The 24,199-nt window shown below is 38.2% G+C and overlaps 4 protein-coding genes across 5 annotated transcripts; 3 read left to right on the plus strand and 1 right to left on the minus strand.

Annotated features, from left to right (window-relative positions):
* The first annotated feature begins 130 nt into the window (after positions 1-130).
* LOC136237103 (uncharacterized) lies at positions 131-5,096 on the plus strand. The gene is made up of 11 exons (XM_066027386.1): positions 131-417; positions 467-839; positions 1,006-1,126; positions 1,462-1,614; positions 2,160-2,210; positions 2,360-2,803; positions 3,865-4,014; positions 4,632-4,694; positions 4,745-4,782; positions 4,846-4,905; positions 4,968-5,096. The coding sequence occupies exons 1-11, from the start codon at positions 211-213 to the stop codon at positions 4,994-4,996; spliced, it is 1,689 nt and encodes a 562-aa protein (XP_065883458.1). The 5' UTR covers positions 131-210; the 3' UTR covers positions 4,997-5,096.
* A 20-nt stretch (positions 5,097-5,116) lies between these two features.
* LOC136237105 (uncharacterized) lies at positions 5,117-6,301 on the plus strand. The gene has a single exon (XM_066027389.1). The coding sequence runs from the start codon at positions 5,270-5,272 to the stop codon at positions 6,125-6,127; it is 858 nt and encodes a 285-aa protein (XP_065883461.1). The 5' UTR covers positions 5,117-5,269; the 3' UTR covers positions 6,128-6,301.
* LOC136237106 (RNA-binding protein pno1-like) lies at positions 6,258-19,863 on the minus strand. Of its 2 annotated transcripts, none has more exons than XM_066027390.1 (7): positions 19,628-19,863; positions 16,512-16,664; positions 10,194-10,277; positions 8,580-8,640; positions 7,856-7,973; positions 6,804-6,874; positions 6,258-6,363 (listed from the first exon to the last, which is right to left on the minus strand). In XM_066027390.1, the coding sequence occupies exons 1-7, from the start codon at positions 19,832-19,834 to the stop codon at positions 6,296-6,298; spliced, it is 762 nt and encodes a 253-aa protein (XP_065883462.1). In that variant the 5' UTR covers positions 19,835-19,863; the 3' UTR covers positions 6,258-6,295. The 2 variants fall into 2 exon arrangements, with proteins under 2 accessions (XP_065883462.1, XP_065883463.1); XM_066027391.1 differs by lacking the exon at positions 19,628-19,863 and adding an exon at positions 16,747-16,783 and having other exon boundaries at positions 16,512-16,699.
* LOC136237104 (histone acetyltransferase KAT5-like) lies at positions 19,824-24,165 on the plus strand. The gene is made up of 11 exons (XM_066027387.1): positions 19,824-19,924; positions 20,163-20,232; positions 20,280-20,348; positions 20,802-21,169; positions 21,824-21,951; positions 22,008-22,131; positions 22,335-22,424; positions 22,645-22,785; positions 23,216-23,309; positions 23,353-23,512; positions 23,839-24,165. Exons 1-11 carry the CDS (start codon positions 19,889-19,891, stop codon positions 24,053-24,055), a joined length of 1,497 nt encoding a protein of 498 aa, XP_065883459.1. The 5' UTR covers positions 19,824-19,888; the 3' UTR covers positions 24,056-24,165.
* The last annotated feature ends 34 nt before the right edge of the window (positions 24,166-24,199 follow it).

Consider the following 24,199-nt stretch of genomic DNA (forward strand, 5'->3'; position numbering starts at 1 on the left):
GCTATAGTAGCTACAGATTTGTATTACTGCCAGTGGGTGTGGTTTGGTGCGAGACATTACGTAAGGTGGCGCTCATACGCATGCGCAAACTGGAATAACTAGTGCGCCTTAGTCTAATAAACTTAAGAGATTTATTTGGTTTCGTTAGATGATGATATAGCGGCTAAAAGTGTTGATGTCTGAAGCAGAATTTGAATTTTAAATCCAGAAATGGCGGTGTCTAACAAGATAGTATTCATAACAGCTATTCCCATCCACGAGGACCCGCGAGACTTCATCACAAGTTGTTGCTGCAGGCGATCAGTAATGGGGGATAGCAAGAGCGCCGTAGTGATCCGTAGAATGAATACAAAGCTAATGATCAACGGTAAATGGTGTTGTATTCAGAGGAGCGAGGAGGCTTGGGGTGAATTTCAGGTACAGCCTGAATAACTACTGAATATAATAGCTATATCATTAACTATAGGAGGCTGTAAAGAGGTTATTAGCTATAGCAGAAGATGACGCTATAGTGTTATACGGAAGTGATCCCCCATATTACCCAGTCAAGGATATATTCTGGATACTCAACCAACCAACTATTTCAATGAGCATCTATGTGAGCTGTGTTAAAGGCAGCAGCAAGCTACCTCAGAAAGCAGCCACTAAACTGCCCAAACTATCTTGTGTAGCCAGTAATGGCAAGGCTGCAATGAGCTTCAATGTGGCAGGCCTGGAGGCTGCCCTAGCTGAGACAAGGAGATTGTGTAGAGAGATGCACGAGGAGGCAAACTGCAGTGGAGTCAGCAATGATGGAGAAGTAGATCAACTGCTGGCTCTTGCTAATTCTGTTTTGAAAGGTATTAATCTTCTGGTGTTTGTTATGATATTGTCATGAGTGGGAGAGAATTGTTATCCAATTTAGTTACATACACACTTGCACACACTTCAGTCACAGGTGCATGTTTACACTACACTGTAAGGTGTGTATATGTACATTTTAAATACTAAATATGCACACTGCAGGCCAAAGAGCACCAGTGTCTAAACCCTGCAAGAAGAACACATCAGTCCCAGATGTACCTAGTGGTTTGACTGTATTACCAAGGTCGCCATGTGGAGTACATGTACTGTGGAATCCAGTGAGGTATGGAGCTAACGTTGTTTGGATGCTGTGCCCATGGCAAAGTGTAGTGAATTTGATACTTTACAATGACCAATTAAAATACTTTAAAAGCTTGTAACTTGAGTGAAGTGTCCTATGTAGAGAAGCCTTACCAATACTTTACCAATAGGTTTAGTCAACATTTTAACCAGTGTATAAACTGGGGATATTTCTAGGTGATATGTTTATAGAGTAACTGATATTTCCCCAGTTATTGCATGTATTATTTGTAAAGGCTTCTTGCTAGATCAGCACAACTATTTATTGATTATAACACAGAAACATTCCCTTATAAACTGGTGAAAATGTTATTCCAGGTTGGACGAGTTTGATCAAAATCATGGCCAACTGATCAAGGGTTATGTGGTGTATGTCAACGGAGAAGTCAAGGCTCATACTGATAGCCACTTGTCTTGTCAAGTGATACTAGCAGATCTTGATGAAGACAAAGTACACTCCATTCAAGTTTGGTAGGTGAAGTGGTATAACTGCATCTTCTCCTACCAGTCAGGGCTATTGACAGTGTTGTACACCAGTCCTGTTGACTAGTAATCCCATTGGGATTACTAATCCCAAGTATTGTTAGCAACAGATGTTGCTATACAAGGTGTTAATGAGATGGCTCAGTCAATAGACTGTTTGTTATTGACTTACTTGTGCTTTAATATTCTAATCAAAAGTTTAGAGGATTTGTAATCAACATTGCCAGCCAACCACTGCCCTTTACAATGTCTGTAAGTTCTTTAGACTTTTTCAATAAGTTGGTCAGTGTGGCTTATAGTTTATGGCCTCTGTTTGTACAGTGGTCGCTAGCTCACTGCACACTTGCTGAACTTCATTGCCCACTTGCAATGACTAAGATGTTATTTGAGATGATCCTGGTACAGTATAAACTGTATCCTTAACGTCCCACCTCAGAGCATTCTTTATTAGTGTAATATCATTGGTGTATGTGTTGACACATGAGGGAGGGATATATGATATGTGAAGGAGTTGTGTGTATTCCTTATTGTAGCACTTGTGGCAAGCTGTACGAGTCACCACCATCTAAAGAAGTGCTCTATAGGTGAGAATGTTTGTAACAACCACACCTAATAATGAAATATTTAAATAATTAAATTCAGGGTTTCCTGTTTACATTATTACACTTAAGTATTTCAGAGAATTCGTTAATTGTTATCTGTACAATTTGTTATACAAATATATTTGTTGCAGGCCAAGAAGACACCTGGTTGATAATGAAGGCAGACAATCACGAACAAGCTCATTACATAATTCAGTAATGGACCAACTTGTTACAAGTGGCAGTTACAATCGTGATAATGAAGTTCTGACAGCAATTGATGTAAATGTACAATTAGACAAGGATGAACTATGTAGTCAAAGTAGTGGAATTGAAGCTGACATGCCTCCCCATAGCATATCAGCTAAGACTGGCAGTTCATACTATAAAGAGAACAGTCCTTCATCCAGTGGCCATTCCTCTCTATTTGATGAACATTCTTTTGATGGTTTCTTGGATGGCACTCCTCGACTAGCAAGACACTATCATGAGAACAAGAAGAGAGTTCAGAGAAGTGGTCCTGACCCTCCACTGAACATCAGAGTACAGCCATCACCTAATGGAAAACATCTTGTTGTGTCATGGACACCAGTGAGGTATGTAGTGAAACACTCTAATAGAACAATCACTACAGCACTATACTACTGACTGTTCTATTAGAAAGTATCTTAGCTGTGAGTAGCATGTTGTTCAATTAGAGTATTTTGACCAAAGAGTGGTAATGCTTAGGTGGACTAATGTCTAAACATTTATGTGCAAATATGTACACAAGTAATTGGACACATGCTTAACATATACAAAACATGCACATATGAAGGAAGATACACAAGTTTCAAACCTCTAATGGAACACTCACTTGGTAACAACTACCTTTCAATGCACAGGGCCACCCAGCATGAGTCATTTGGCCCCACCCAATCCCCACACTTCCCTTCTAGTTACAGAGGTCTTTTCAGTACTATGTATACAAAGGATGTAAAGATGATTTATATAAGAGCAGATTTGGAGGGAACACAGGAAATGACTAAAAACCATTCACAATTGAGATACTCTAATAGAACAGTCAATAATGTAACTATGAGTCAACTGGCTAAACTGAACTCCATTCAGACCACTCAGATACAATAAGAATTGAGTGTACATTATCACCAGCCACAAAGATTTTGGGTGTGCCCCTCTTCTTGGATCAGCCTCCTTGCACATCATAGAATATATACCACAGATCAAATGGCGAGGCTAGTTGTTATCCCTTGCCAGATTTTGTCTTCCTGTGTCAGTGTCTCCCAGCTGTGTGATTCCTGCCCCAGGCATTGTGTACATATTTTCAGAAATACTTGTGAAGTCCACTAATAGATCAAATTTTGTGAAATCCTTAATAGGCTATACTAAACTTGTAAGAAACAAGTTTTAAAAAAGTTTAACAATGTCAATAATATAATTGTTACATTAGTAGTACAATCCCTTGCACCTTCAGGTAATCCTCATCGTATGGCCTCAGATAGAACTCGCTATATTTGGTATTTCACTAATTGGTTAGCATAATTGAAACCACATGTGGTATAATTATTGAAATCCTGTGAAAAAGGAAATGTCAGCCCAGTAAGTGTCATTGTTTACATACGTTACATAGTGTGTTTGTGTATATTGTCCATATTAGGAGGGATGCCAATGGATGTAACAATGGCTGTCGTGTCCTTGGTTACCGAGTGTATGTCAACAATCTACCAGTTATGAGCGTAGACGGACCAGCTAGTTTTAAGACTGAAATTCCTCACCAAACAAGCAATGATTTTGAAGTCTATCTGAGGTGAGGCCATACTTATTTATAGCTACCATTTTGCTATGGTCACTCATTGAACCTTGAAGAGAGTTCAATCCTCCAAAGTAGTAGAGATTAAAGTCCGCTTTTCATCATATAACATGAGTTAGGAGTCCAAGACCATACACACCTTAAAATGTTGTATAGGCAAAACTGGGTTGAGCTTGCTTTGGTGCTCCATGTGAAAATGGTGTACATAAGCAAATTATTCTCTCAATTATCAGTTTTTGGTTGACCATGACAGCTGCCTAGAATGCAGAGCAACTCGAGATTATTTTAATCTCATTACTACACACCTGTTGAGCCATATTATAGTTGATGTAGTACAGTGAAATTTCTATTCCTGACATCTAATCCAGAGCAACTTTTAGTGTATCCGTTAGTCATGTCAGGTCCTTATTATTTAAACATGTTGAAATGATTTTCTAAGAATAGGACCATGTATGGACACTAGATGTTATACTAAATAGGGACATGTTCACAGTAACACTTTCCCATACTTACTGATCTAATCTGCTGTAGTGATTAGTGAACATATTTGGTCTGAGCTAGTTGGAATTGCTAAAGACATGACATAATTCATATGGCTTTGTTCATCCCAACAGCACAAGATCAATAGCTGGAGAATCAGTACACTCTAAAGTGGTGAAGAATACACTAATAAGAAGGTGAGACATTGATATGATAATCATCTGTTAACTATGTGTCAATTGTATAGTTATAAGAGTGACAGCAGTATTTTGCAACACTCAACAGGTGTGTTTACTATACATACTTTGTTTACATGGCGTTACGTAAACTGTTATTTGTTCCTGACAGTAAACCTTCAACTACCTCACTGCCTCACAACCAGTAGAGATGTCCTACGCACCTCACCAGGTACACTGGACCATGTTACATTAACAGGTGTTTTACTATGTTCTCTTTCTCTCTTTATATAGCACCACCTCGTATTGAGACTTATGTGTAACTAACTACCTGCTGTGCAGCACTTATCTCATGACATTTTTAATCATTGTTTTTATCACATCCGATGTGTTGATAGACATCAAGTGACATCCTTCTCCGTATGTACATGTTATGACATAACCGGATCATCCGGTTGCATACATAACTGCAATTACACGTGTTCGTCAACGCATGCGTAATGCCTTGATTTGCTAGCTATATTACGGAAAAGATTTGCAGTTCAAAATTATTATTTTGAGTGGTGAATTTTGTTGATGTTGTTGAAAAGCTGAGAATGACTAAGAACAAGAGATCAACTGATGCCGATGAAATGTTACGGCAAAATGTCTTCTCTTCCATGCACATGAGTACTCGACTTAAGAGTGAAGTAGTGCAACTAGTCGAGCCTGTTTGTAGCGTGTGTGGAGTGAGCAAGGGGCCGCCAAAGAAGAAGACACGCTCCTATCATTTCAGCGTGTACACAAACTGTTCCGAACCATTCGTAGTTTGGTTTAAAAAGAGTGAAGCACCAAAGGGAATGTTATGGTTGCGAAGTTTCAACATCAGAAGATCATCCACAGAAGCTAACGTGTTAGAACTGGTTTCTAAGACCTGCCATTTCAAGTGTGCATACAAAATTAAGTTGTCAAGTAGTAATAAAGTAGGAGAGTGGTATCAGCTGTTGAAGGACGAGTCGAGAAGGCAGCCTACGATTGGCGGGGACTTATCAGACGACTCGTTTTTGTATTCAACATTTGATGACGCGGCTCCTAAGAGTTTCTACTCAGAAGACATAATCGAAGAAGACAGTAAATTAGCTGATGACTTGATAGAATCAGACACCGAGACAGTCAGCCTCAGTAGCAGTATAGATAGTGATGATAAACTATCCTGTAGTGACTATTCGATAGGTAGTGCAAGTCCAACCCAACAGTGCACCAACCTGTTATCACATATTAGGGGAACTAAGCCTCGCAGCTACACTACATCAGCACTACCTCATCTCAAAGGGAAAGAAGTTAAGAAAACAAAGAGCTCTTCATTATTACCATCACCACAACTCAAGACAATCCCCTTATCCCCTCACATGCAAAGGAAGTTAGCTAATGGTGAGGACAACGAAAGATGGTCATGGCCTTCCCATAACCACTAATGGAGTCAGTAAAAATATGACTCTTCACTTAGTAATAATATTTTAAACCAGACAAGATCTAACTGTATAAATAAATTATTTATGTTAATTGTTGTCTTTTTAAATGTATTTGTACTGTTGTAATACCAAATGCAAGTAAAATTTTTATTACATTTTAAAATTTTACAATCAAAATCGTTCTGATAATTTTCCAGCCACAGATCTCATGTGTCCATACACCTTGGAAGGTGGACTACCTGCAGATAAGACAACAACAGCTGGGATAATGATAGCCCATGGATGAAGTGATCTAACTGTCTGCTGGTACTGCATACAGTGATGTTGAAACTGTACACAATCACTCAGTGGTGCTATTTTTAGTGTAGAATTGATACAGAGGCCAGACAACAGGGGCGGCTACCACTGGCAGCTCTATAATGTCAGCAATGAGCGGCAAATATTTAGTGGTTTAACCCACAGGATCAAAATCATAGGGTGGTGGGGTATATCAGGTGACTGAGGTCACCAATGAATAATCAACTACAGTTATTTAGACTCTAGAAGGTATCCTTGACATCTACCAACACCACTGGATCAATCATTGCAAGTTTTGAAATGGAGTAGAAGCCATGAGGCGTGTGAGCCATTTTGTGTACACATGCAGCATCATATTGCTGTATCAAATACCCTAGCTTACCTAATATCAAACTGCAGATGGCATTGCGAGCTACCTTGATGTTCTGGAATGAGCCCAGGATGTGTATCTTGCTATGGTAACACAGAAACAACAAAAATAATGATGTCATATGTTTACAGACTAGATCAACACTTTTCACACTATAAACACCACAAACTGTATTAAGGGGGAACACAGCAAAAGTACACATGTGGCAGCAATGACTGGCTGCTCATACAGGAAGCACATCAATTTCACTGCCAAAGTCTGCACAACATAATGGCAGCACAGCCCACTGAAGATCAGTTACACTGGAAAATTGCGTACCAGTTGCTGTTCGGGTGTGTGTTGTGTGGGTAGCTACGAGTGACAGACTAAAATGGAACCTCCATGTAGTTCTCAATGTGTACTAAGTGGGGAAGCCATACCTGATATGGACAGAACAATAATCCTTGATATTTATAGGTTTACAACACACCCAAACAATAAAGAATAATTGAGTCTAATAATTGCTCATGACAAGACAGAGCTCCATAGCATGGCCTCCACAGTGGGTGTACAAGGATAGTTAATGTCTCCCTCAGAGTAGGATGGGTGTGTACTATACAACACTACCACATTCTCACATGTAAAATAATAATATTATCACAGTCATACCAAGGCAACCTAACACATAGTTGTTTATTCAAACTAGCAAGCTGTTTATAATAACCGTCTCAACCACATCCTTAACCTCAATGGTGAAGAATATGTAAAGCATGGCAGGTGCCTCTGACCTCATAATAAGTTTCCTCTTGTATTAGTGTGATGAAATTAAAACTTGTGACCAAACCAACACCACCGAAACCATCTCTTAGACCAGCCCACCTTATAAAGGATATATGCCATTAATTATTTGAAGCCTGCGTCAATGTAACTTTGATGTAACTCTAGCAAGATCTACGATGACATAAATGTTATGCCACAAATGAGAAATTTATACAGTAATTCACTTGTACTATGTAGCCAATGCTTGGCCCATTGGTGACTGGTTCCAATGTATCATAACAAGAGTTTTTCATTTACAGCATTACCTTTCTGCTAGGACTATTCTTGTCTTTGTGACATTCTCTATCGTAAACTTTGTCCTGCCACCACTGCCGGCAATTCTGCCAATTGCTCTCGATAAGTGGTCTCCTTTAAGAGGCTTTACTGGGGAGCAGAAGAACACATTACACCACAAAGAATTACAGTTATAAGTATAGACTCTATGAGGTACTTTACAACTACAAGATTATGTATAATGTCATGCATGCACGTATGGTGAAAAGCTTGGTTAGTTTCACAAGCTATACAACCAGTACTGTTGCTTATTGCACCACGACATATGTCAAATGAGCGTGTTTTGAATGTTTGACAGAACAAAGCTGTTACGAAAATGAAACTATTTAACACTACATGCACAATTGGGTTTATTTTAAACACAAACCCTTTAACCACCGCCACAGGGTATTCTACAAACTCACTTTAAGATATTTATGGTAAGGAAACTGTACAGGAAACAGTAGCCCTACAGTCTAGGACAGGGTGGGCAAGAAGCTGAGGAAATAACAGGTTACAATTTGTGGGGTTTAAAATCTTACCTGATAAATACAGGCTAGAATATGCACACTGCCCACTCTGTGTATGTGTAGGAAAGTGGACTATATGACACATACTATATTCAGATATACATCACATACACTACACTGACCAGACATACCACAGGCAAACAGACACGCATACAAACACATGCATACACAATCACAACATGTATACCATCTTGAATTTCAAATGAATCGATGAAGAGATCATCCAGTCTGACTAATGCTAGGGCATCCTGTACACAACACATGTACAACATACAACAATAGAAACATTATACTACATTGTGCACACAACTCACGCATAATCTACAGCAATAGCACAACATGGACAACAACGTATGACATAACACAGACCAGTAACACACCATACACACAACACATAGCACTCTAGCAATATACAGTACACAACACACAGGTAATACTGGTAATGCTACACACATCCTTGTAAGGTCAGTCCAACAAGAACTAGTAAGGGATCATTGTTGGACACAGAAACCTGATAAGCTATATCACAGGAGCTATTGTGAGACAATGAATTGTTGGCACAACTTGTTCACCACAAGTACATGTAGCTACTGCTTGTTTTCCAGGTATCTCTTTTATGTGAAGATGGAATTTCTCCACTTTCAGCAATTTGTCATGCCAGATGTGAAAATGAATGGTACTTATTTGAATGAAGAGAGAACAATTTAAAAGTATCCTACTCGCTAGATATCAAAACTGACAAAACTATATGTATAGTTGCAGTTGGAATGACTGGTCGCATCTATATGTAGGTTTGATATTCCACAAGCAGTATGATACTGTAACAAGCTACATTTAAAACAGTCCATATGTACTGTACGTGTAAGTACAAGGCATAAACCCACACACCTAAAAGTGGTGGCCGGAAAAAAATGGTACTTTGTTCAGTACTCACAGCACACAAACTATGTACACTACACAGACAGACAGATCCTGTACATGTGGTACAGAAACTGTAGCAAGATAAAGTGTCAACAACAACAGGAAAAAGGGTGCTAACTAAACACAACAGTAGTAGCTGTCACTGATCTGTTATTGGTGGGTTACAGTGATGCCTTTGTAGTCTAAATCTCTCCATTAAACAAGTATTTCATCTTGTACGTGAACGATATAACATTACAGATGATTAGAGTAAGTTGTGAACAAGCGTTTTTCTATGTAATGTGTGTGTCCCTGTGATGACGTGTGACATGTTACGACATTGCAACTTGTGAGTACAGGAATATTATATATTATGTCACACTTACAGGGTCACAGCTGTGGGTGGTAGTGAAAATATAAGGCGCTGATATGACAAAAATCACCATGATACTATGACACACGTGCACACATGATATTTCCTGTATTGTATGCAGTGGATGAGCTGTTCCAGACACAAATGTGTAAGTTGTAGTAAGCAGAGATGATACTTTATCTAAACACAAACTCAAGTCATTCTTATAATGCTGCACATTGTATCCATTTTAGAGGTAACTCTTGTTTATGTTTGTTTTATAAAATGAAACACGACACTGTTTACAGCTTGCCAAAAAGCACTACACACTTATCCCTACTTGACAAATACTTTTCAAGAGATGCTTACACTAATGGGCAATATTATCGTGTAGTGTAATCACATACTGGATAGCATTTCTTACTATTACGATGTGATTAAATTTTTAATATACTGGCCAGCACTAACAGTAATTTATAGTACATTACACACACGTCTGTGCTACATAAAAGAGTTACCCTATGACTGCAGAATAATAATAGTACTCACTTCAACATCAAAGCCCAACATGAAGGCGTGCACAAAATCACTTCCCTTCTGTATTGCTCCATGATCAACAGTGAACCTTGAGGTCTAGGGGAAAATGGAGTTTCACATACACACAATAGTATCTCTTGTTCATATCATTACGTATACAAAGATAATAATCCAACTGGAATACATTCACAAATACACTCTCAGAATAAAAGATTGACTTTATCAATAATTCTTGGTCACCTGGTTTTAATTTGGTGAACACTTAACCCATGCACAGTGCAACTTAACATCAACAATTCTTGGTTGAAGTTATTAGAGAATAAAATAAATTAATTTATGAATACCAGAGAGAAGACAAAATGACTACACGTCATTCCAGTAGACCACACATCACCAGAGGTAGAGCTCAGTGGTCTGACAGTTCATAGTGCAGTAATAGCTTGTCTGCTTATTGGCTAAATAAATTTCATGCATTGCAGCTCCTGTATGAATACAATAATAGCTATTGTGTCACCACCTCAAGGAAGCTGCTGCCACGTTCAGAACATTGATGTATTTACAGTGATTGTGCAACTAAACACAGTGCCTGGAATTGTTAAAAATATATTCACAAAAAAGTTTATATGAATAGTGTAGTACTTGCTTCTTAGCTAGGAAAGCGAGGGGATTGACACATGGATCTACCAATTCATACATTAGTATACTTGGTATCAGAGTTGACGAGAGTTCATATGAACTCTTGGAGTTAGGACCAACCTACGTAATGTTTTGAAAAGCCACAGTTCACAAAAGCTATAGAAGTTTAACTGTAATGCTATATAATAGCATCTCTCATTAAGGCAATTACAAATTAAGGATAAACATCACAGCACCTGATAGGCAATCAGACAACTATTTAAAAACATACACTTATTAGCCAGCAAAGAAACAGGGATGTTAGCCTTCTAATAGCTCAAGTTGACAGGCAAGATGTCCATTAATGGGAAGTACAAATCAGTCAGCCCATCCACAACTGAGGTGGCAGCATCACCACTTCATAGTGACTATAAGGATCACCTGATAAAGTTTGTTAACAACTGGATAGTGTACTTGTACAAGTATAGTGATCACTTTATATCACCACCTCACAGCAAACTTTGAAGGTTGACAAATTTATCAACCTGTTAATTTATCAAATGCTTTAAAAGCGGGTGTTTTAGATCTATGATTATTGGATTTTGTCATCTGTCAAGGTTGAGGATTTGTCAACTCTCCTTTAAAAATTTACTGGCTGAAGGTGTGAGGCAGGTAGCAGTAATTCACATGGGAGGCCATTTCATGCTATAATTAATGTGTTTGTCAAAATTTAAATCAGCTGATATCTTCTCAATTACAGTGAAGCCTCTTATAGCAGCAAAGTCCCTGACCAAAAGGAAAAGTTAAAAAAAAAAAAAAACAGGACAAAGATTTAGGTTCTAACAGGTCTGGCTCTATACATTTTTCATTTATCGCAGTAATCTGCTACACTCAGCTGAAAAGGTTATTCATAACAAACACGTTGTCCAGCGATTTCACAAGATGGATGTACATGTACTTTAAGTTATTTGATCAGCTGGTGTGCATTTCCTGGGCCAAGAAGCTTGACCATAGATAGTGGCTAGGCTAATGACCTTCACATAGTTGAGCAGGTGGACAGCTGGAGATTGTGATGAAGGCAGTAGCAGTAATAGAGGTGGGGTGAAGACATTTGTTAAAGAGGTCTCAAAACTACTTGTGATCTGATGGGCTTCCATCCCAGTTAGCTAATAGTGCTGATCCTGCACTGTCTGTGTTAGACACCTTACACTGCTTTACTGGAGGAAATGTATGTTGGTGAAGGATATGTTGTTACTAGCCATGTTTATCAGTTGTTCGTGATGGGTCATTGAATGTTGACCTAACAATTATTCTTACATGTTACCTAACATGTTGTATCATAGTGTACACCATGTGTTAAGTTAAACACCTTAAATGGTGGGGACACACACACACAAAGCAAAAAAAAACCCTAAAGCCTTCAACTGCTGTGCAAACGTTCACAGTGGAACACTGGGCCACCTGTGCACCTGTGCAGGTGCTATAAGTCATCCTCCAGAGGGGCAGGGACTAGTACCCCACAGGAAGCTGTACTTATGATGAAGGTGTGGGCACTCCAAGTTCCACCCAGTTATGTGTGATATGGACAGACATACAGTTAACACCAATGACAGTTGGGTAGATTGGAGCAATATTAGCTTGCTCAAAAGAACAACAGCAACCATACACACAAACATGCACACTACACAGCTGCAAATTAAATTTAGTCATGTCACAGTCATCCCCCCACAAGTTACCAAATATAAGGTAGCAGTAATTACATATGACACAGACACAGAGGGTGGTGCAATATGATATCAAATTCTTCTGAGCCATTGATAGCCCACCAACTAGCATTCCTTGTACATGATAAACACTAAATGTTATCATTCCCTCCCATCAGTCACTGCTTGATGTAGGAGGATAAAGGAGCTATTGGGTGACAATTATAAAGCTTGACATTTTTGTGATGCTGTTTTCTGTCCTCCCCTAGATATCAAACCTGGTTAGGTATTCTCTACAACTTTAAAAATGTGTTTGATCCAAATTTGATTGTACGTGGCAAAGCAGGTCTTGACAAACTGACCAGACACACACATTTAGAACCCAATTGTCAGAATAAAAACACCATGATAATCATAAATTTGTCCATGGTATTAGCAAGATCAAGTTCGTACTCATAAACTATTGAGATTAGTGTGCATAAATCTGAAATTATTACACCATATAATATGGAAACTTTGATAACCGGGACACTTATTTGTAGTCCATCGCACACATCAAGACCCTGGGACTAGCACAAACAGGTACAATAAAACACAGGCAGTACCGTATTCATCTATCCAAGACTGCTAGGTAGCCAAGCCAGTGTTTAGTAAAGGTAAGGTGAGTAAATTGTGTACCACAACTTCTTCCTAGAAGAGCTAAATTGAAGATGAAGAAAGGAAGAAGATGCTACTGTTACAGGAATGAAGTCTGTACATTCACTACAGACATGCATCAGTTTACATATTCCAGCCAGAAGCCATATGAGGACCAGAAGGTACTTTTAGTTTCAGAATATCAAATTATTACATAAAATATATATAGAAGAACGCAACATGTCTGCTTGTGGAGCATCACTATTCCCTCCAAATGGCTGCTAGTCTCAGCTGTCAATATGAAGCCTGACATGTGGGAGAAGGTTGAATAGGTTAGATACCTTTCACAAGGTGGTATCACATGTGTTGGTAATGGAGTTATATAAGATCCTAAGCACCATCAAAAGGTATTCTAAAGAAACGGGTTCTTCTACATTCCTATTATGGATATATCCACCACAGATATGGATATATCCACCATGGATAATTATTTCTATTGTTTCTGGTTGTTTTGATAAATGTGGTGACAGATAGTGACGAATCAGTGATCACCACATATCATCATCATGGTAGCCTAATTTCTTCATAATGGTGTTCCTCATGAAACTCACACCATCAAAGTTTGTGAAAATAGCAACAAGTGTTGTACAAGTAAATGCTTGAGTGAGCATGCAACTTTGAAATCCCAAATTTATATGTATCTAGTGAAACCCTTCCATCATTTTTTTTTGCTGATGTAAAAAATATTCTTAAGCACAGAGCATAAAGTTCACATAAGCTTGCCCTACCACCCCCCGACAATACAAATACACTACAAAATCCTGTTCCCGTTTAACACTGCCCGAGTGGGTCATGTGTGAAAACAAAAACATCTTATGCACATAGACTACACAAGGACTGTAAGGCAGCACTCTTAAACCAACGTTGACACTGTTCACATTAGATTGTCCTGTGCTGTTGATGCACAGGTTTTTCCCCTTCTGAACCCATATAACACTACAAAATCACAGTCATAAACATGCATGCACACGCACACGCACACTTAAAGTATACACACTGCAATACACCACACTCACTACAATGAACTATTGTCATATATTGCACAGTAGACATGTTCATTGTTCCATACACAACACACAATAGCTAGTAACAAGCACACAACCAATGGCTCTCACAATAGTGAAATGACATGTGTACTAGTAGTCTAATAGGACAACACACTGGGGCTGCATGTACATAGCAAATCGGCAATGTTACTACACTGTAGTCGTCCATGAGTGATACAGTGGACCATTTAACAAAATTCTCCAGATTAAGGACACGATAGAATACACCTACACAAAGATTCATGTCTGGCTGAAACTGAACTCTTTATTGCAACAAAAATGGACAAAAATCCCAACCAAACAGTCCATTATAGTAATTGAGGTGTCCACTATACGTACATGTATCATGTTTGTAAATATTCATCAACAGCATGCATGGTAGCATAGGAAAAGACAATCTTTCTTCTCTGACAAACATTTTTAATTTATTAACTACGATATATGTGACAGTCTCAGCAAAAACCTGTCTAGTTTGCACAAGCAAGCATTTTGAGAACAAAACCAAAAAAAAAATTAAATTGTAAAATTACACATGTTACAAAGAAAAAAATACATAAGTTTTTAGCAAGCCATTATTCAGAGAAGCAAGACTCAAATCGATTAAAACTATACACCATTTTATTTGCCTGCTCTTGGAAAGTTTGAAAATCTTCTATAGCCCCAACAGTAGACGTGACATGTGCATTTGTTTATCACAAAATTGTCATCATTTCTTTGCCTTCACATGTATATGCACAAGTGACTACAGGGCTAACAGTTGATTTGCCAATCCATGATGAACGTTTAAGTCAAATCCCAATGTTGTATATGGAAGTTATGGCTATGAACATAAGTGTTTATTTTCAGTAAAGTCAATCTACAAATCAATTTCCTTGCTCTTCCTATTGTCTAGCGCTATAATTCCAAAACTACTCATCACAATAGGCTGAAACTTTGGTGATCCATTCTTGGACACTAGAGAGAATGCTTAGGAAAAAAATAATTTGAAATTTCTGCGAACAGGGTGGGTTTTGCTGAGACGGTCACATATGTAACAACAAAGCAGAGCCTACACTTTGAGATTTTTTACTTCACTTTTGCTGCAATAAAGAAGTTTTCCTCTTTTAGAAGTAAAAAAATATAATTAAACATAGATGATATTGCAACCCAGCTAATTCTGTCTGATTAGCTTAGGTCTTTCCTTCAGACAAATAACTAATGGATGAAGTATAGTTGATATATTGTGCAAGGCAGTTCCTGTAGAAAGCCTATAAAGCTTCTAACAGGTGTGATTCACTTCCTGTACTTTGAAGTCTAAAAATATCCTATTATACCATATATGGCAGATTACTGTGTCAGTTTAGGTAATGATACCATATAGGACATCTAATGAAGTATTAACAATACAAGTGGTATCAGCTATTCTGGTAAGGCCACATGTAGACATTCTAAAAAGTATTATAGTTCTTTTGCAGATACGACAAAATATATAAAAGTTTTCTATCATCCAGCATTGCTTGCATTTAATATGTAATCACCTTCATAATAAGGCCACTGTGTAATAAGGTCACTTGTCTAAACCAGCCAACTTACAGTAATTATCCTGCCATTTACGACCACATTAGAGCAGAATTAAGTATGATAACAAAAACATTAAGCAATTATTTGTGTGGGAATCGTTTCTAATGGGCCAAAGTATGGGGATACATTCCCATTTGATTGTAAACAAATTAATTTAAATTATTGTAACAAAGCGATTTCTCTTACTTGTGATCCTTTCATTGGCCACTTAATTACTACTGATTTATTACGTTGCATTGCTTCGCCAACACATCACTTAGCAACAGATAAAGGCATGGACCATAGCAACAGACTCTAGCATGAGAAGTGATCAGAAAGTCATTATTTATCCCATAATGGTTGATGGAGAATTAATGCCATTGCTACCAAAATCAGAAATAACTAACCTCCTAAAATGTGTGTAAGAGGTAAGTTGTGGACAGTGACATATTGTACAATGAATAGCAAATGCCATATATTATACCCTACACTACGCTATACACACGCACATACACATATGTACTACACACACATATGCACTATGCACACATGCGTGCACACACACACACACATGAACACACACACATTATACGTACATACTATATTGCATACCTACACAAACTCACTACATACCCACACACATAATATCTGACATTCAAACTATTTGGTTGACCAGACACACAAACACAAAACCACAAAGCTGATCTGTCACAGTTTCAGCAAATGTTTACCTTCAACTCAACATGTCTAGTTTTCAGGTTTAATCTGATTTGTAGCTTCAACTGCTCTACGACTGGAGTGAATATCTTCATCCAGTTCTCCTTTAGAGGGGTGTACCTGTGAGGAGGTACCGCTATACGCCGGTACTCTAGCTTACCACCATCCTGCAGGGATAACACACTTCCTAATATGAAGATTACTATAAATAGAACACTGACATAATACACTAATAATAGTAACACCTACAGCTAGGCATGGCAGACCACATTGTGAGGTAACTTGAATATGCTATTGAGTAGGGAGCAAGAAGCTTTTATGGGCTGTAGCTTAGTTAACAGTTGTTTTCATATGCTTGTTTGTTAACCTCTCTAAGATCATCCTTAGCAAGGGAAGAAGAGAACCGTACATATTGTACACACGCTTAATAATAATTCTATGGTCAATTCAGCTTTGTCTGCTGAATCATGAAGAATAGTACACAGAATGTGTCTACTTAATTTGGCTGTAGCATGAATGGTACAAAAATTGCGAGTGTTCCTACCAGTTACTATGTAACTAGATAGTAACTAGTGGAATGCTATTGTAACTTAGTTACAAGGGATGTAACTATACTAGCTACTTTAAAAGTAATAGCTATATTAACAAAATTAGCTACAAAAGTAACTAGTTATCCCCAACTCATGCTACACATTGGCTCACTATTAGGGCTGTGTGATAATAATGATGATCAAGATATTTATATGGCCCATAAAGATTTAATTGTAAATCTTGCCATTGTATATCAACAATGGTATGCCAGAAGTACTTAAATAACAAAACTGCTTACAAAACTATACTATGGCATTAGTGAGATACCTAAGATTGATGGGCATGTGGTAAAATGTTCTCTTAACAAAAATCAAGGACACAATAGAAACAACTTCTTTATATTGCAGCAACAATGAGCAAAACTCTTGGCCCCAAAGTGTCTGTTATAGTGAAGTTCCATTCCTACTACAACCATACAAGAACTGATGGTAACAAAGAATGGTAATTACTGGGAGGAGTATAAGTTTATAGGCTAAACATGTCAATATCATAATTGTGTGACAAAGGTCATGGGCGTGGTTGTGTATTGTGTGAACAAAGTGGCTACAGCATACCCATCCAGGACCTGTGTGACTACAAATGCAGACACACGTCACCGGTATCACATGTAACAACATTATGATTGTATGTGTTAGATTTAGAGAGTGCACACCGACAATTTGATGATTTTATTTGTCACATAATGATGGAATACAATCACAGGCTGCAGAAGAGGTGGGGGTGGGGGGTGGGGGGCAGGAGTGGCTACATCTGAATTATATTTATATGAGCTCGAGTAGGATAAAATCAATATACTCCAAAATACTCATATAGAGCAGTCAAAAATATTCTAATAGTGGAGATGAAAGAGTGTTCTAATCACCACAAAAGGCAGCTTGTGGTACTTATTATGAAAAATTTATTATTCATTGGCCTTTTTGTCCCTCAGTTTATAACTCACCAACCCCTCGTCCATACCCTCTTTGTATTGTTAGTGTCAAAGAAGCAGTAACACTAAAAACTTTTGGCACAAATTTTTACTGAGATGGTCCAACTGTAGATACTTTATTAGATAGTGGTCGATGTTATAGATAAAGCTTCAAAGTTAACCTTTTACAGCATCACAAAAAACTAAAAGGTTATAGCTTTCTACAGGGATTGTGTCCCCCAAGCCCCTTAGACCCCCTCACATCAACAATTCTTCCACCATTGAAAACATTAATAATTATTGACAAAATTTGAATAAACAACTAGTCGGTCTAGGTCATCAAATCTTCATGACTATTCTCCCAGGATTTTGCTCCTTGAAACCTTGAAATACTATATAGTGGATTATTTTTGATCGAAAGATTTTTATAATCGCTGGTCTCTTCAGTAAAGGTTTGCTACTGGATTTGCTACTGGATTTTACTACTTTGATTTCCGAGAAATTGTTCTATTGACTAAACAATTTGTAGCGTAATGATCACACCATAATACAGTGTTTGCTGATAACGCTCCTACTCTAGTCCTCCATGACTGGGGGGACCAATAATGAGTTATCAATGGAGACCAAATTGTTTTATTGAAACTTCCAAGTACAGAATATTGGTCAGCGTCTAGCCTGTATTATTGCTGTGTGTATTGGTAATTGATTGATAACTTGTATATGGTGAGTATGTAGTGGTTGTGCATAGTATACTGGCACCTGTGGAATTGTGGACAACCTGCAGCTGAGACCAGCCAGTAATGTTTCTCTATATTTACAGACTTGGGTCTTCTCACAGCTCTGTAGTGTGAAAAAAAAACAAAAAAACCCTTTGCCAATGTGCAAGTTGAATGTTGAGCTGTTGTATGCACTATGGGACCTAAACTATGTATTAAGTGTCTGTATTATGTAAGTGTCCATAAGTTACCACATTAACACTACTGTGCCTTAAGGTTACCAAATACATAACACACAACAGTATGAGAAAATAAAGCACTATTGGGCAAAGTAGAGAGCATAGTATTACATGAGCGATTTATTGTTCTCTACACCATATTGTCTAGTCTCAGACTGCTTTTTTTTTCTCTTTGTCATTATGTAGGGAGAGAAAAAGGATCTGGAACAGGTCAAAATCCACACTTGTCTTGACACCTCATGAAGAATAAAATTCTTTGACATCACAAGTGGTAACAACTAACATGTGATAAGTTATTCAGTTACTTCTCTACCAATGTATAGCTAGAATTTTCTTTTAATCCAAAACAGCGTACAAATCATCGTTAGGTATTATTGTACACTAGACACTGGTAGCAACTATTAGAAAACATACTATGTGTACTTATTGCCCATATTGTAGGGAAATATCAAGACAAATAAAGGATTTGAATTTTACCAGACCATTTTTCCTGAGTAAGAGAAAAAGGTAGCCTGGCGAAGCAAGATTAACAGGCTTGTCCTGGTGTACGTTCTATTAGAGTAGAACAGCTCTGCGGAGGCCGGGTCACAGCTCCTATACAATGCACCATTACTATAATACTAAACGAGCTACAGTATATCACTAGTTGTGTGGTTACATCTTCATAGACTACTAACCGACGTAAGGGCTTGCCCCGTAAGAGGTGGAAAATTTGGTCTTTTCGCTTCACTGACTGCTGATTCATCCTGCTCCATACTGTCCAGTACACTAGCTTTCCTCTTCCTCTTAACTACTGTAAACTCATCTAGCTGATCACTAGTAGCCAGTGGTGCCCCCTTTTCTTCTCCTTCCACGTTGTTCGCCATTACGTCACCACTGGCCATTAGGCGTTAATTAGAATACAAACAGTTTCTTCTTCCGCTCCTATCATCGTCAAAATGATGGCGGTAACTTCAAATAATGATAACGACATGGTAACTAATAAGTGTGTGGTGGTAATGTTGACGCGCCGCCTTTGTTACGCACTAAATTACGCTTTCTCTCATTTTTTCGCGTGATTTAGTTACCCGCTCGTCATTGTGTAGTACAGTACAGTCCTTTGTAATGTATGATGCCCATAAGCGTTGAATTTTGTGTTGAATTTCTATATGGTATTTACAAATACTGCTGTATTTATAAATTTGATGTGTTATGTAATTACAAATATGGCAGGAGCCATTAGGTGAAGGCTGCAGACTGCCAGTATTAATGTACAGTCAACAGAGTGAGGGCACAGAGTGGGGTTAGTGTTTGGTTTCAGTAAACATGTTGTTATACCTCATATAACAGCTTTAGCTGAGATTGTTAGTAAGAAAAAGATGGCTACGTCATGGCTCTATTATGTCCACTATGTTGACTGTAAGTTTACAAGTGCACATTAAATGTGTAACAGTTTCAACAATAGATGTATACACATGCACGCACACAGCAAAGCCTCAGCAGCTATGCAAAGTACTGTATTATTGCCATGGATTATTGTGTATTTCTCCTATGTGAATATATTTAGTTTGTGTACCACCACACAATTATTGTGGTAGTATATTTCACACAAGATTACTCCCTGTTATTTGGGAGTGATTTTGTGCGTCCTAGAGATTATATGCCCCTAATTGAATCAACCAAAGACAAAACAGCTATATAAACTGTAGCAAAACACCATGCAACAGCGAAGCAATACTCAATACACAATTTAGTTCTGTGCAGAGAAATGTGAGAGGTTTTCTTTCTATAATAAAGGCACACTATACTAAGCAAAGAGGGGGGATGAGATAAATTATATCATAAGTGACATAATGGTTGTTCACTAAATAGATAACAAGAGACTTGATGAGTGGGTCACTACAGACCGGATGGATTTTGATCGCGTACAATTACCAAAGAAAGACATCAAAGTTAGTGGCTTGCGATCATCAAGACCAGTTAGCCCGGATATTACGACATCTGATTCAGGCACCAGTACTCCTCCCTGGCCAACATGTAATCTGAAACGTCACCTCAGTGGAGCAGCAGCAGCTGCTGCTGTTAACAAGAAGAGAAAGTTGGAACAAGCAGTTGCTGCAGCTGCTGCTGCTGCAGCTGCTACTACTACTAATAATAATTCACCTGTCACCACTACTGGTACTACTGTTGCTATGACAATTACTAACAGCTCTACAACTGCCAACACCACTGCTACTATGGTAATGTGTGTGTTGTATGTAAGTATATATATATATATGTTATTTGCTGGCACTGACTGACAGCACAGGTGTCCCAGTGCTGGCTCACTGGGTAGGCGTGACACATGACTTTGCTTTGATTTTGCTTTTTGTGTTCTGTCATTGTGACGAAGACTATAATAGAACAATCAGATATGTCTGCAGACCATCTTTCTTTACACTTTTGCTTATTACCATGTATGCTCCTTGTAAACTAAATACAGTTGTACCAAGTGTTTACTGCTTAAATTATTGTTATTGATGCCGTGGCATTCACCTCCTCTCAACTGATTACTTTACATGCTTGGTCATATGCTATAAATAGTGTGCCATCTTATCAGACATGACCAAATTGCTATTTAGTGAAGTATATTGAAATTGTAGTTAAGGCTTAAGTTTAACTTATCAGATAAGGTACTTGGTAATATTAGGTAATCACCAGTCATCATAGTTACATATCAGATGTCTAGTCACATATTATTTTGTGTGGCTAGAGACCTTATGATTTCATTGACAATTTGTTATTCTTGAAAGATAGATTTATTAAGAGCACTGACTCTGTAGACATTTTTCAGCAGTACAAAAATAGCTAATTTGTTGTCCATCAAAAAATAAGATCATCTCTCTCACCCACAGGTAGACACAACTGGCTCAAGTGCAATACCCCCACACACAGGTAGCATGAGACAGACGGGCAGTATGGGACATCACTCGGATGACGTTGTAACAAGAATGAAGAACATAGAGGCAGTAGAGTTGGGCAGGTTGACAATACACACCACACAAGATGATGTAGCTTGACATGTACCCCACCCCCCAGGTACCGTATCAAGCCATGGTACTTCTCTCCTTACCCTCAAGAGCTGACCACTTTACCTGTTATATACTTGTGTGAATTCTGTTTGAAGTATCTGAAGAGTAAGAAGTGTCTGGAGAGACATCGGGTATGTGTGCTAGGTGAATACAGAGAAACCTGGTCACTTTAGGTTCTGTCCTAAGCAGTTGGCTATGTTAGGCAGGTAACTTTGTTCAGAAATAATCCTTTCTAAGATTTTGATTTGGACAGCCCAATTACACGGTAACCAGTTTTCACTGTATTATGTCAAGGGACCCAGTGTGTGTTCTATTAGGGTATTTCCCTTTACAGACCAAATGTCAACTATTCCACCCGCCGGGCAATGAAATTTACAGAAGAGATACAGTATCATTCTTTGAGATTGATGGCAGAAAGAACAAGGTACACTCCCAGCCGAAGCCGGTGCAGTGATCCAATGTAATGCTGATCTATTGGGTGTGGATGTGGCATATTTTCAGTATGGCCACCTGCCAACCCTCAGCCGAACATTTTTGGCCATGGCTACCATATCATGCACATGTTATGCGTTATCCCAGTATATAATATTACAAGAGTTATTATAAGTGTTTAACTAGTTGTTTTTGTTTCACTTTGCCTGCAGGCATATTCTCAGAACCTTTGCTTGTTAGCTAAATTGTTCCTGGATCACAAGACATTATATTTTGACACTGATCCATTCCTGTTCTACGTCATGACTGAGTATGACTCATATGGCTTCCATCTAGTGGGCTATTTCTCAAAGGTGAGCAAGTATTTGAAATATCCACTCCACACAGTATGCTTAGTTAATGTTATTGCTATATGGCTTGAAAGTGTCAACTTACAATTGTCAACTTGAGTTTGTGTACTGTGTATTGTATGCCATGCACTGTGCACTGTAATATATCATAATTGAGTACAATAAGGGCAAAGGTTTGGTCCCAGGAGATTTCATGTACATACATTTTTACCTCTGACCTGATCCTATGTAACTATGGCCTTTATATAACAGACATCTGTCTTAGTCTCAATCACTACCAACCTTGTAAACTCCTGAATTAAGGATGCCTCCTTTTAAAGGACAAAGTAATTCCCTCATAACATGTACCATAGATAGATTTCACTTCTATTGCATATTTATTACAGTGTGTCTGTAAGTGTCCATTATAAAAGGATGTCTTTTGTGCTGTTAGGAGAAGGAATCGTCCGAGGATTACAATGTTGCTTGTATACTAACACTACCACCATACCAGCGGAAGGGTTATGGCAAACTACTGATTGAATTTAGTAAGGAATACTAAAGTTGTAGCCTGTTTGACTGGTTCAACAGGTTATGAGCTGTCCAAGATTGAGGGCAAAACAGGATCCCCAGAGAAGCCATTGTCAGACTTGGGCTTGTTGTCCTATCGCAGCTACTGGGCTCAAGCCATTGTAGAGATATTAGTGGGAATGAGAGGGGATGATGATATTGCCCCTAATATTACCATCAAGTAATAGCCCATACACTACAGAGGAGGTTGGTCACATGCCAAAGCACTACATATATGATATGCAACTGCCACTTTAATTGGTACTAAAAATGAATTCTATCACATTCACAAGCAGTTTTTAGCTAGAAAGGCCATGTATTGTGTTGGGATGGCTGAAAGAATGTTTGTGAGGGTTTTGGGATGGATCTACCAATCACACATTAGAATACTTGGAATTGGTATTAGCACTGAGATGTCAATATTCTTTGAGATCACAAGATTTTTGTATGGCCAACCTCCTCTATACTCACTAAATACAGAGCACTCATTATTGATATTATTTATAGTGAAATTTGTGAGCTGACTAGTATCAGAAAAGAAGACGTAGTCTCCACTCTACAGAATTTACAACTAATCCAATACTATCGAGGCCAGTACATTGTCTGCCTCACGCCGGACATCTTAGATGCTCACTACAAGTCCATGACAAAGAGGAAGACAAGAATAGACCCCAAATGCATCAAGTGGATACCCAAGGACTGGTCAAAAAGGGGAAAGTGGTAGAGACAGTTAGGCATGCAGCATCCTCACTAGATTGTAACATGACACTGATAACTTGTAACCTTATTTTGACAAGTGATGGTAACAAGATGAAGATTAAATATTGTCCATTATGGATTCACTGCATTCATAACTACACTGAATTGC

The sequence above is a fragment of the Dysidea avara genome, chromosome 10, assembly GCF_963678975.1.
Source record: "Dysidea avara chromosome 10, odDysAvar1.4, whole genome shotgun sequence".
NCBI lineage: Eukaryota > Metazoa > Porifera > Demospongiae > Dictyoceratida > Dysideidae > Dysidea > Dysidea avara.

Excerpts from the sequence above, each read along its gene's own strand:
- LOC136237103 (XM_066027386.1), top strand. The coding sequence starts at position 211 with ATGGCGGTGTCTAACAAGATAGTATTCATAACAGCTATTCCCATCCAC. Across the intron at positions 4,695-4,744 it reads AAGAATACACTAATAAGAAG|TTATAAGAGTGACAGCAGTA; the intron begins GTGAGACATTGA and ends TCAATTGTATAG. Across the intron at positions 4,783-4,845 it reads TATTTTGCAACACTCAACAG|TAAACCTTCAACTACCTCAC; the intron begins GTGTGTTTACTA and ends TGTTCCTGACAG.
- LOC136237105 (XM_066027389.1), top strand. The coding sequence starts at position 5,270 with ATGACTAAGAACAAGAGATCAACTGATGCCGATGAAATGTTACGGCAA.
- LOC136237104 (XM_066027387.1), top strand. The coding sequence starts at position 19,889 with ATGATGGCGGTAACTTCAAATAATGATAACGACATG. Across the intron at positions 20,233-20,279 it reads GAGTGAGGGCACAGAGTGGG|CTTTAGCTGAGATTGTTAGT; the intron begins GTTAGTGTTTGG and ends CTCATATAACAG. Across the intron at positions 20,349-20,801 it reads TTATGTCCACTATGTTGACT|ATAACAAGAGACTTGATGAG; the intron begins GTAAGTTTACAA and ends TTCACTAAATAG.
- LOC136237106 (XM_066027390.1), bottom strand. The coding sequence starts at position 19,834 with ATGGCCAGTGGTGACGTAATGGCGAACAACGTGGAAGGAGAAGAAAAG. Across the intron at positions 16,665-19,627 it reads CGGGGCAAGCCCTTACGTCG|GATGGTGGTAAGCTAGAGTA; the intron begins GTTAGTAGTCTA and ends TTATCCCTGCAG. Across the intron at positions 10,278-16,511 it reads CTAGACATGTTGAGTTGAAG|ACCTCAAGGTTCACTGTTGA; the intron begins GTAAACATTTGC and ends ATTTTCCCCTAG.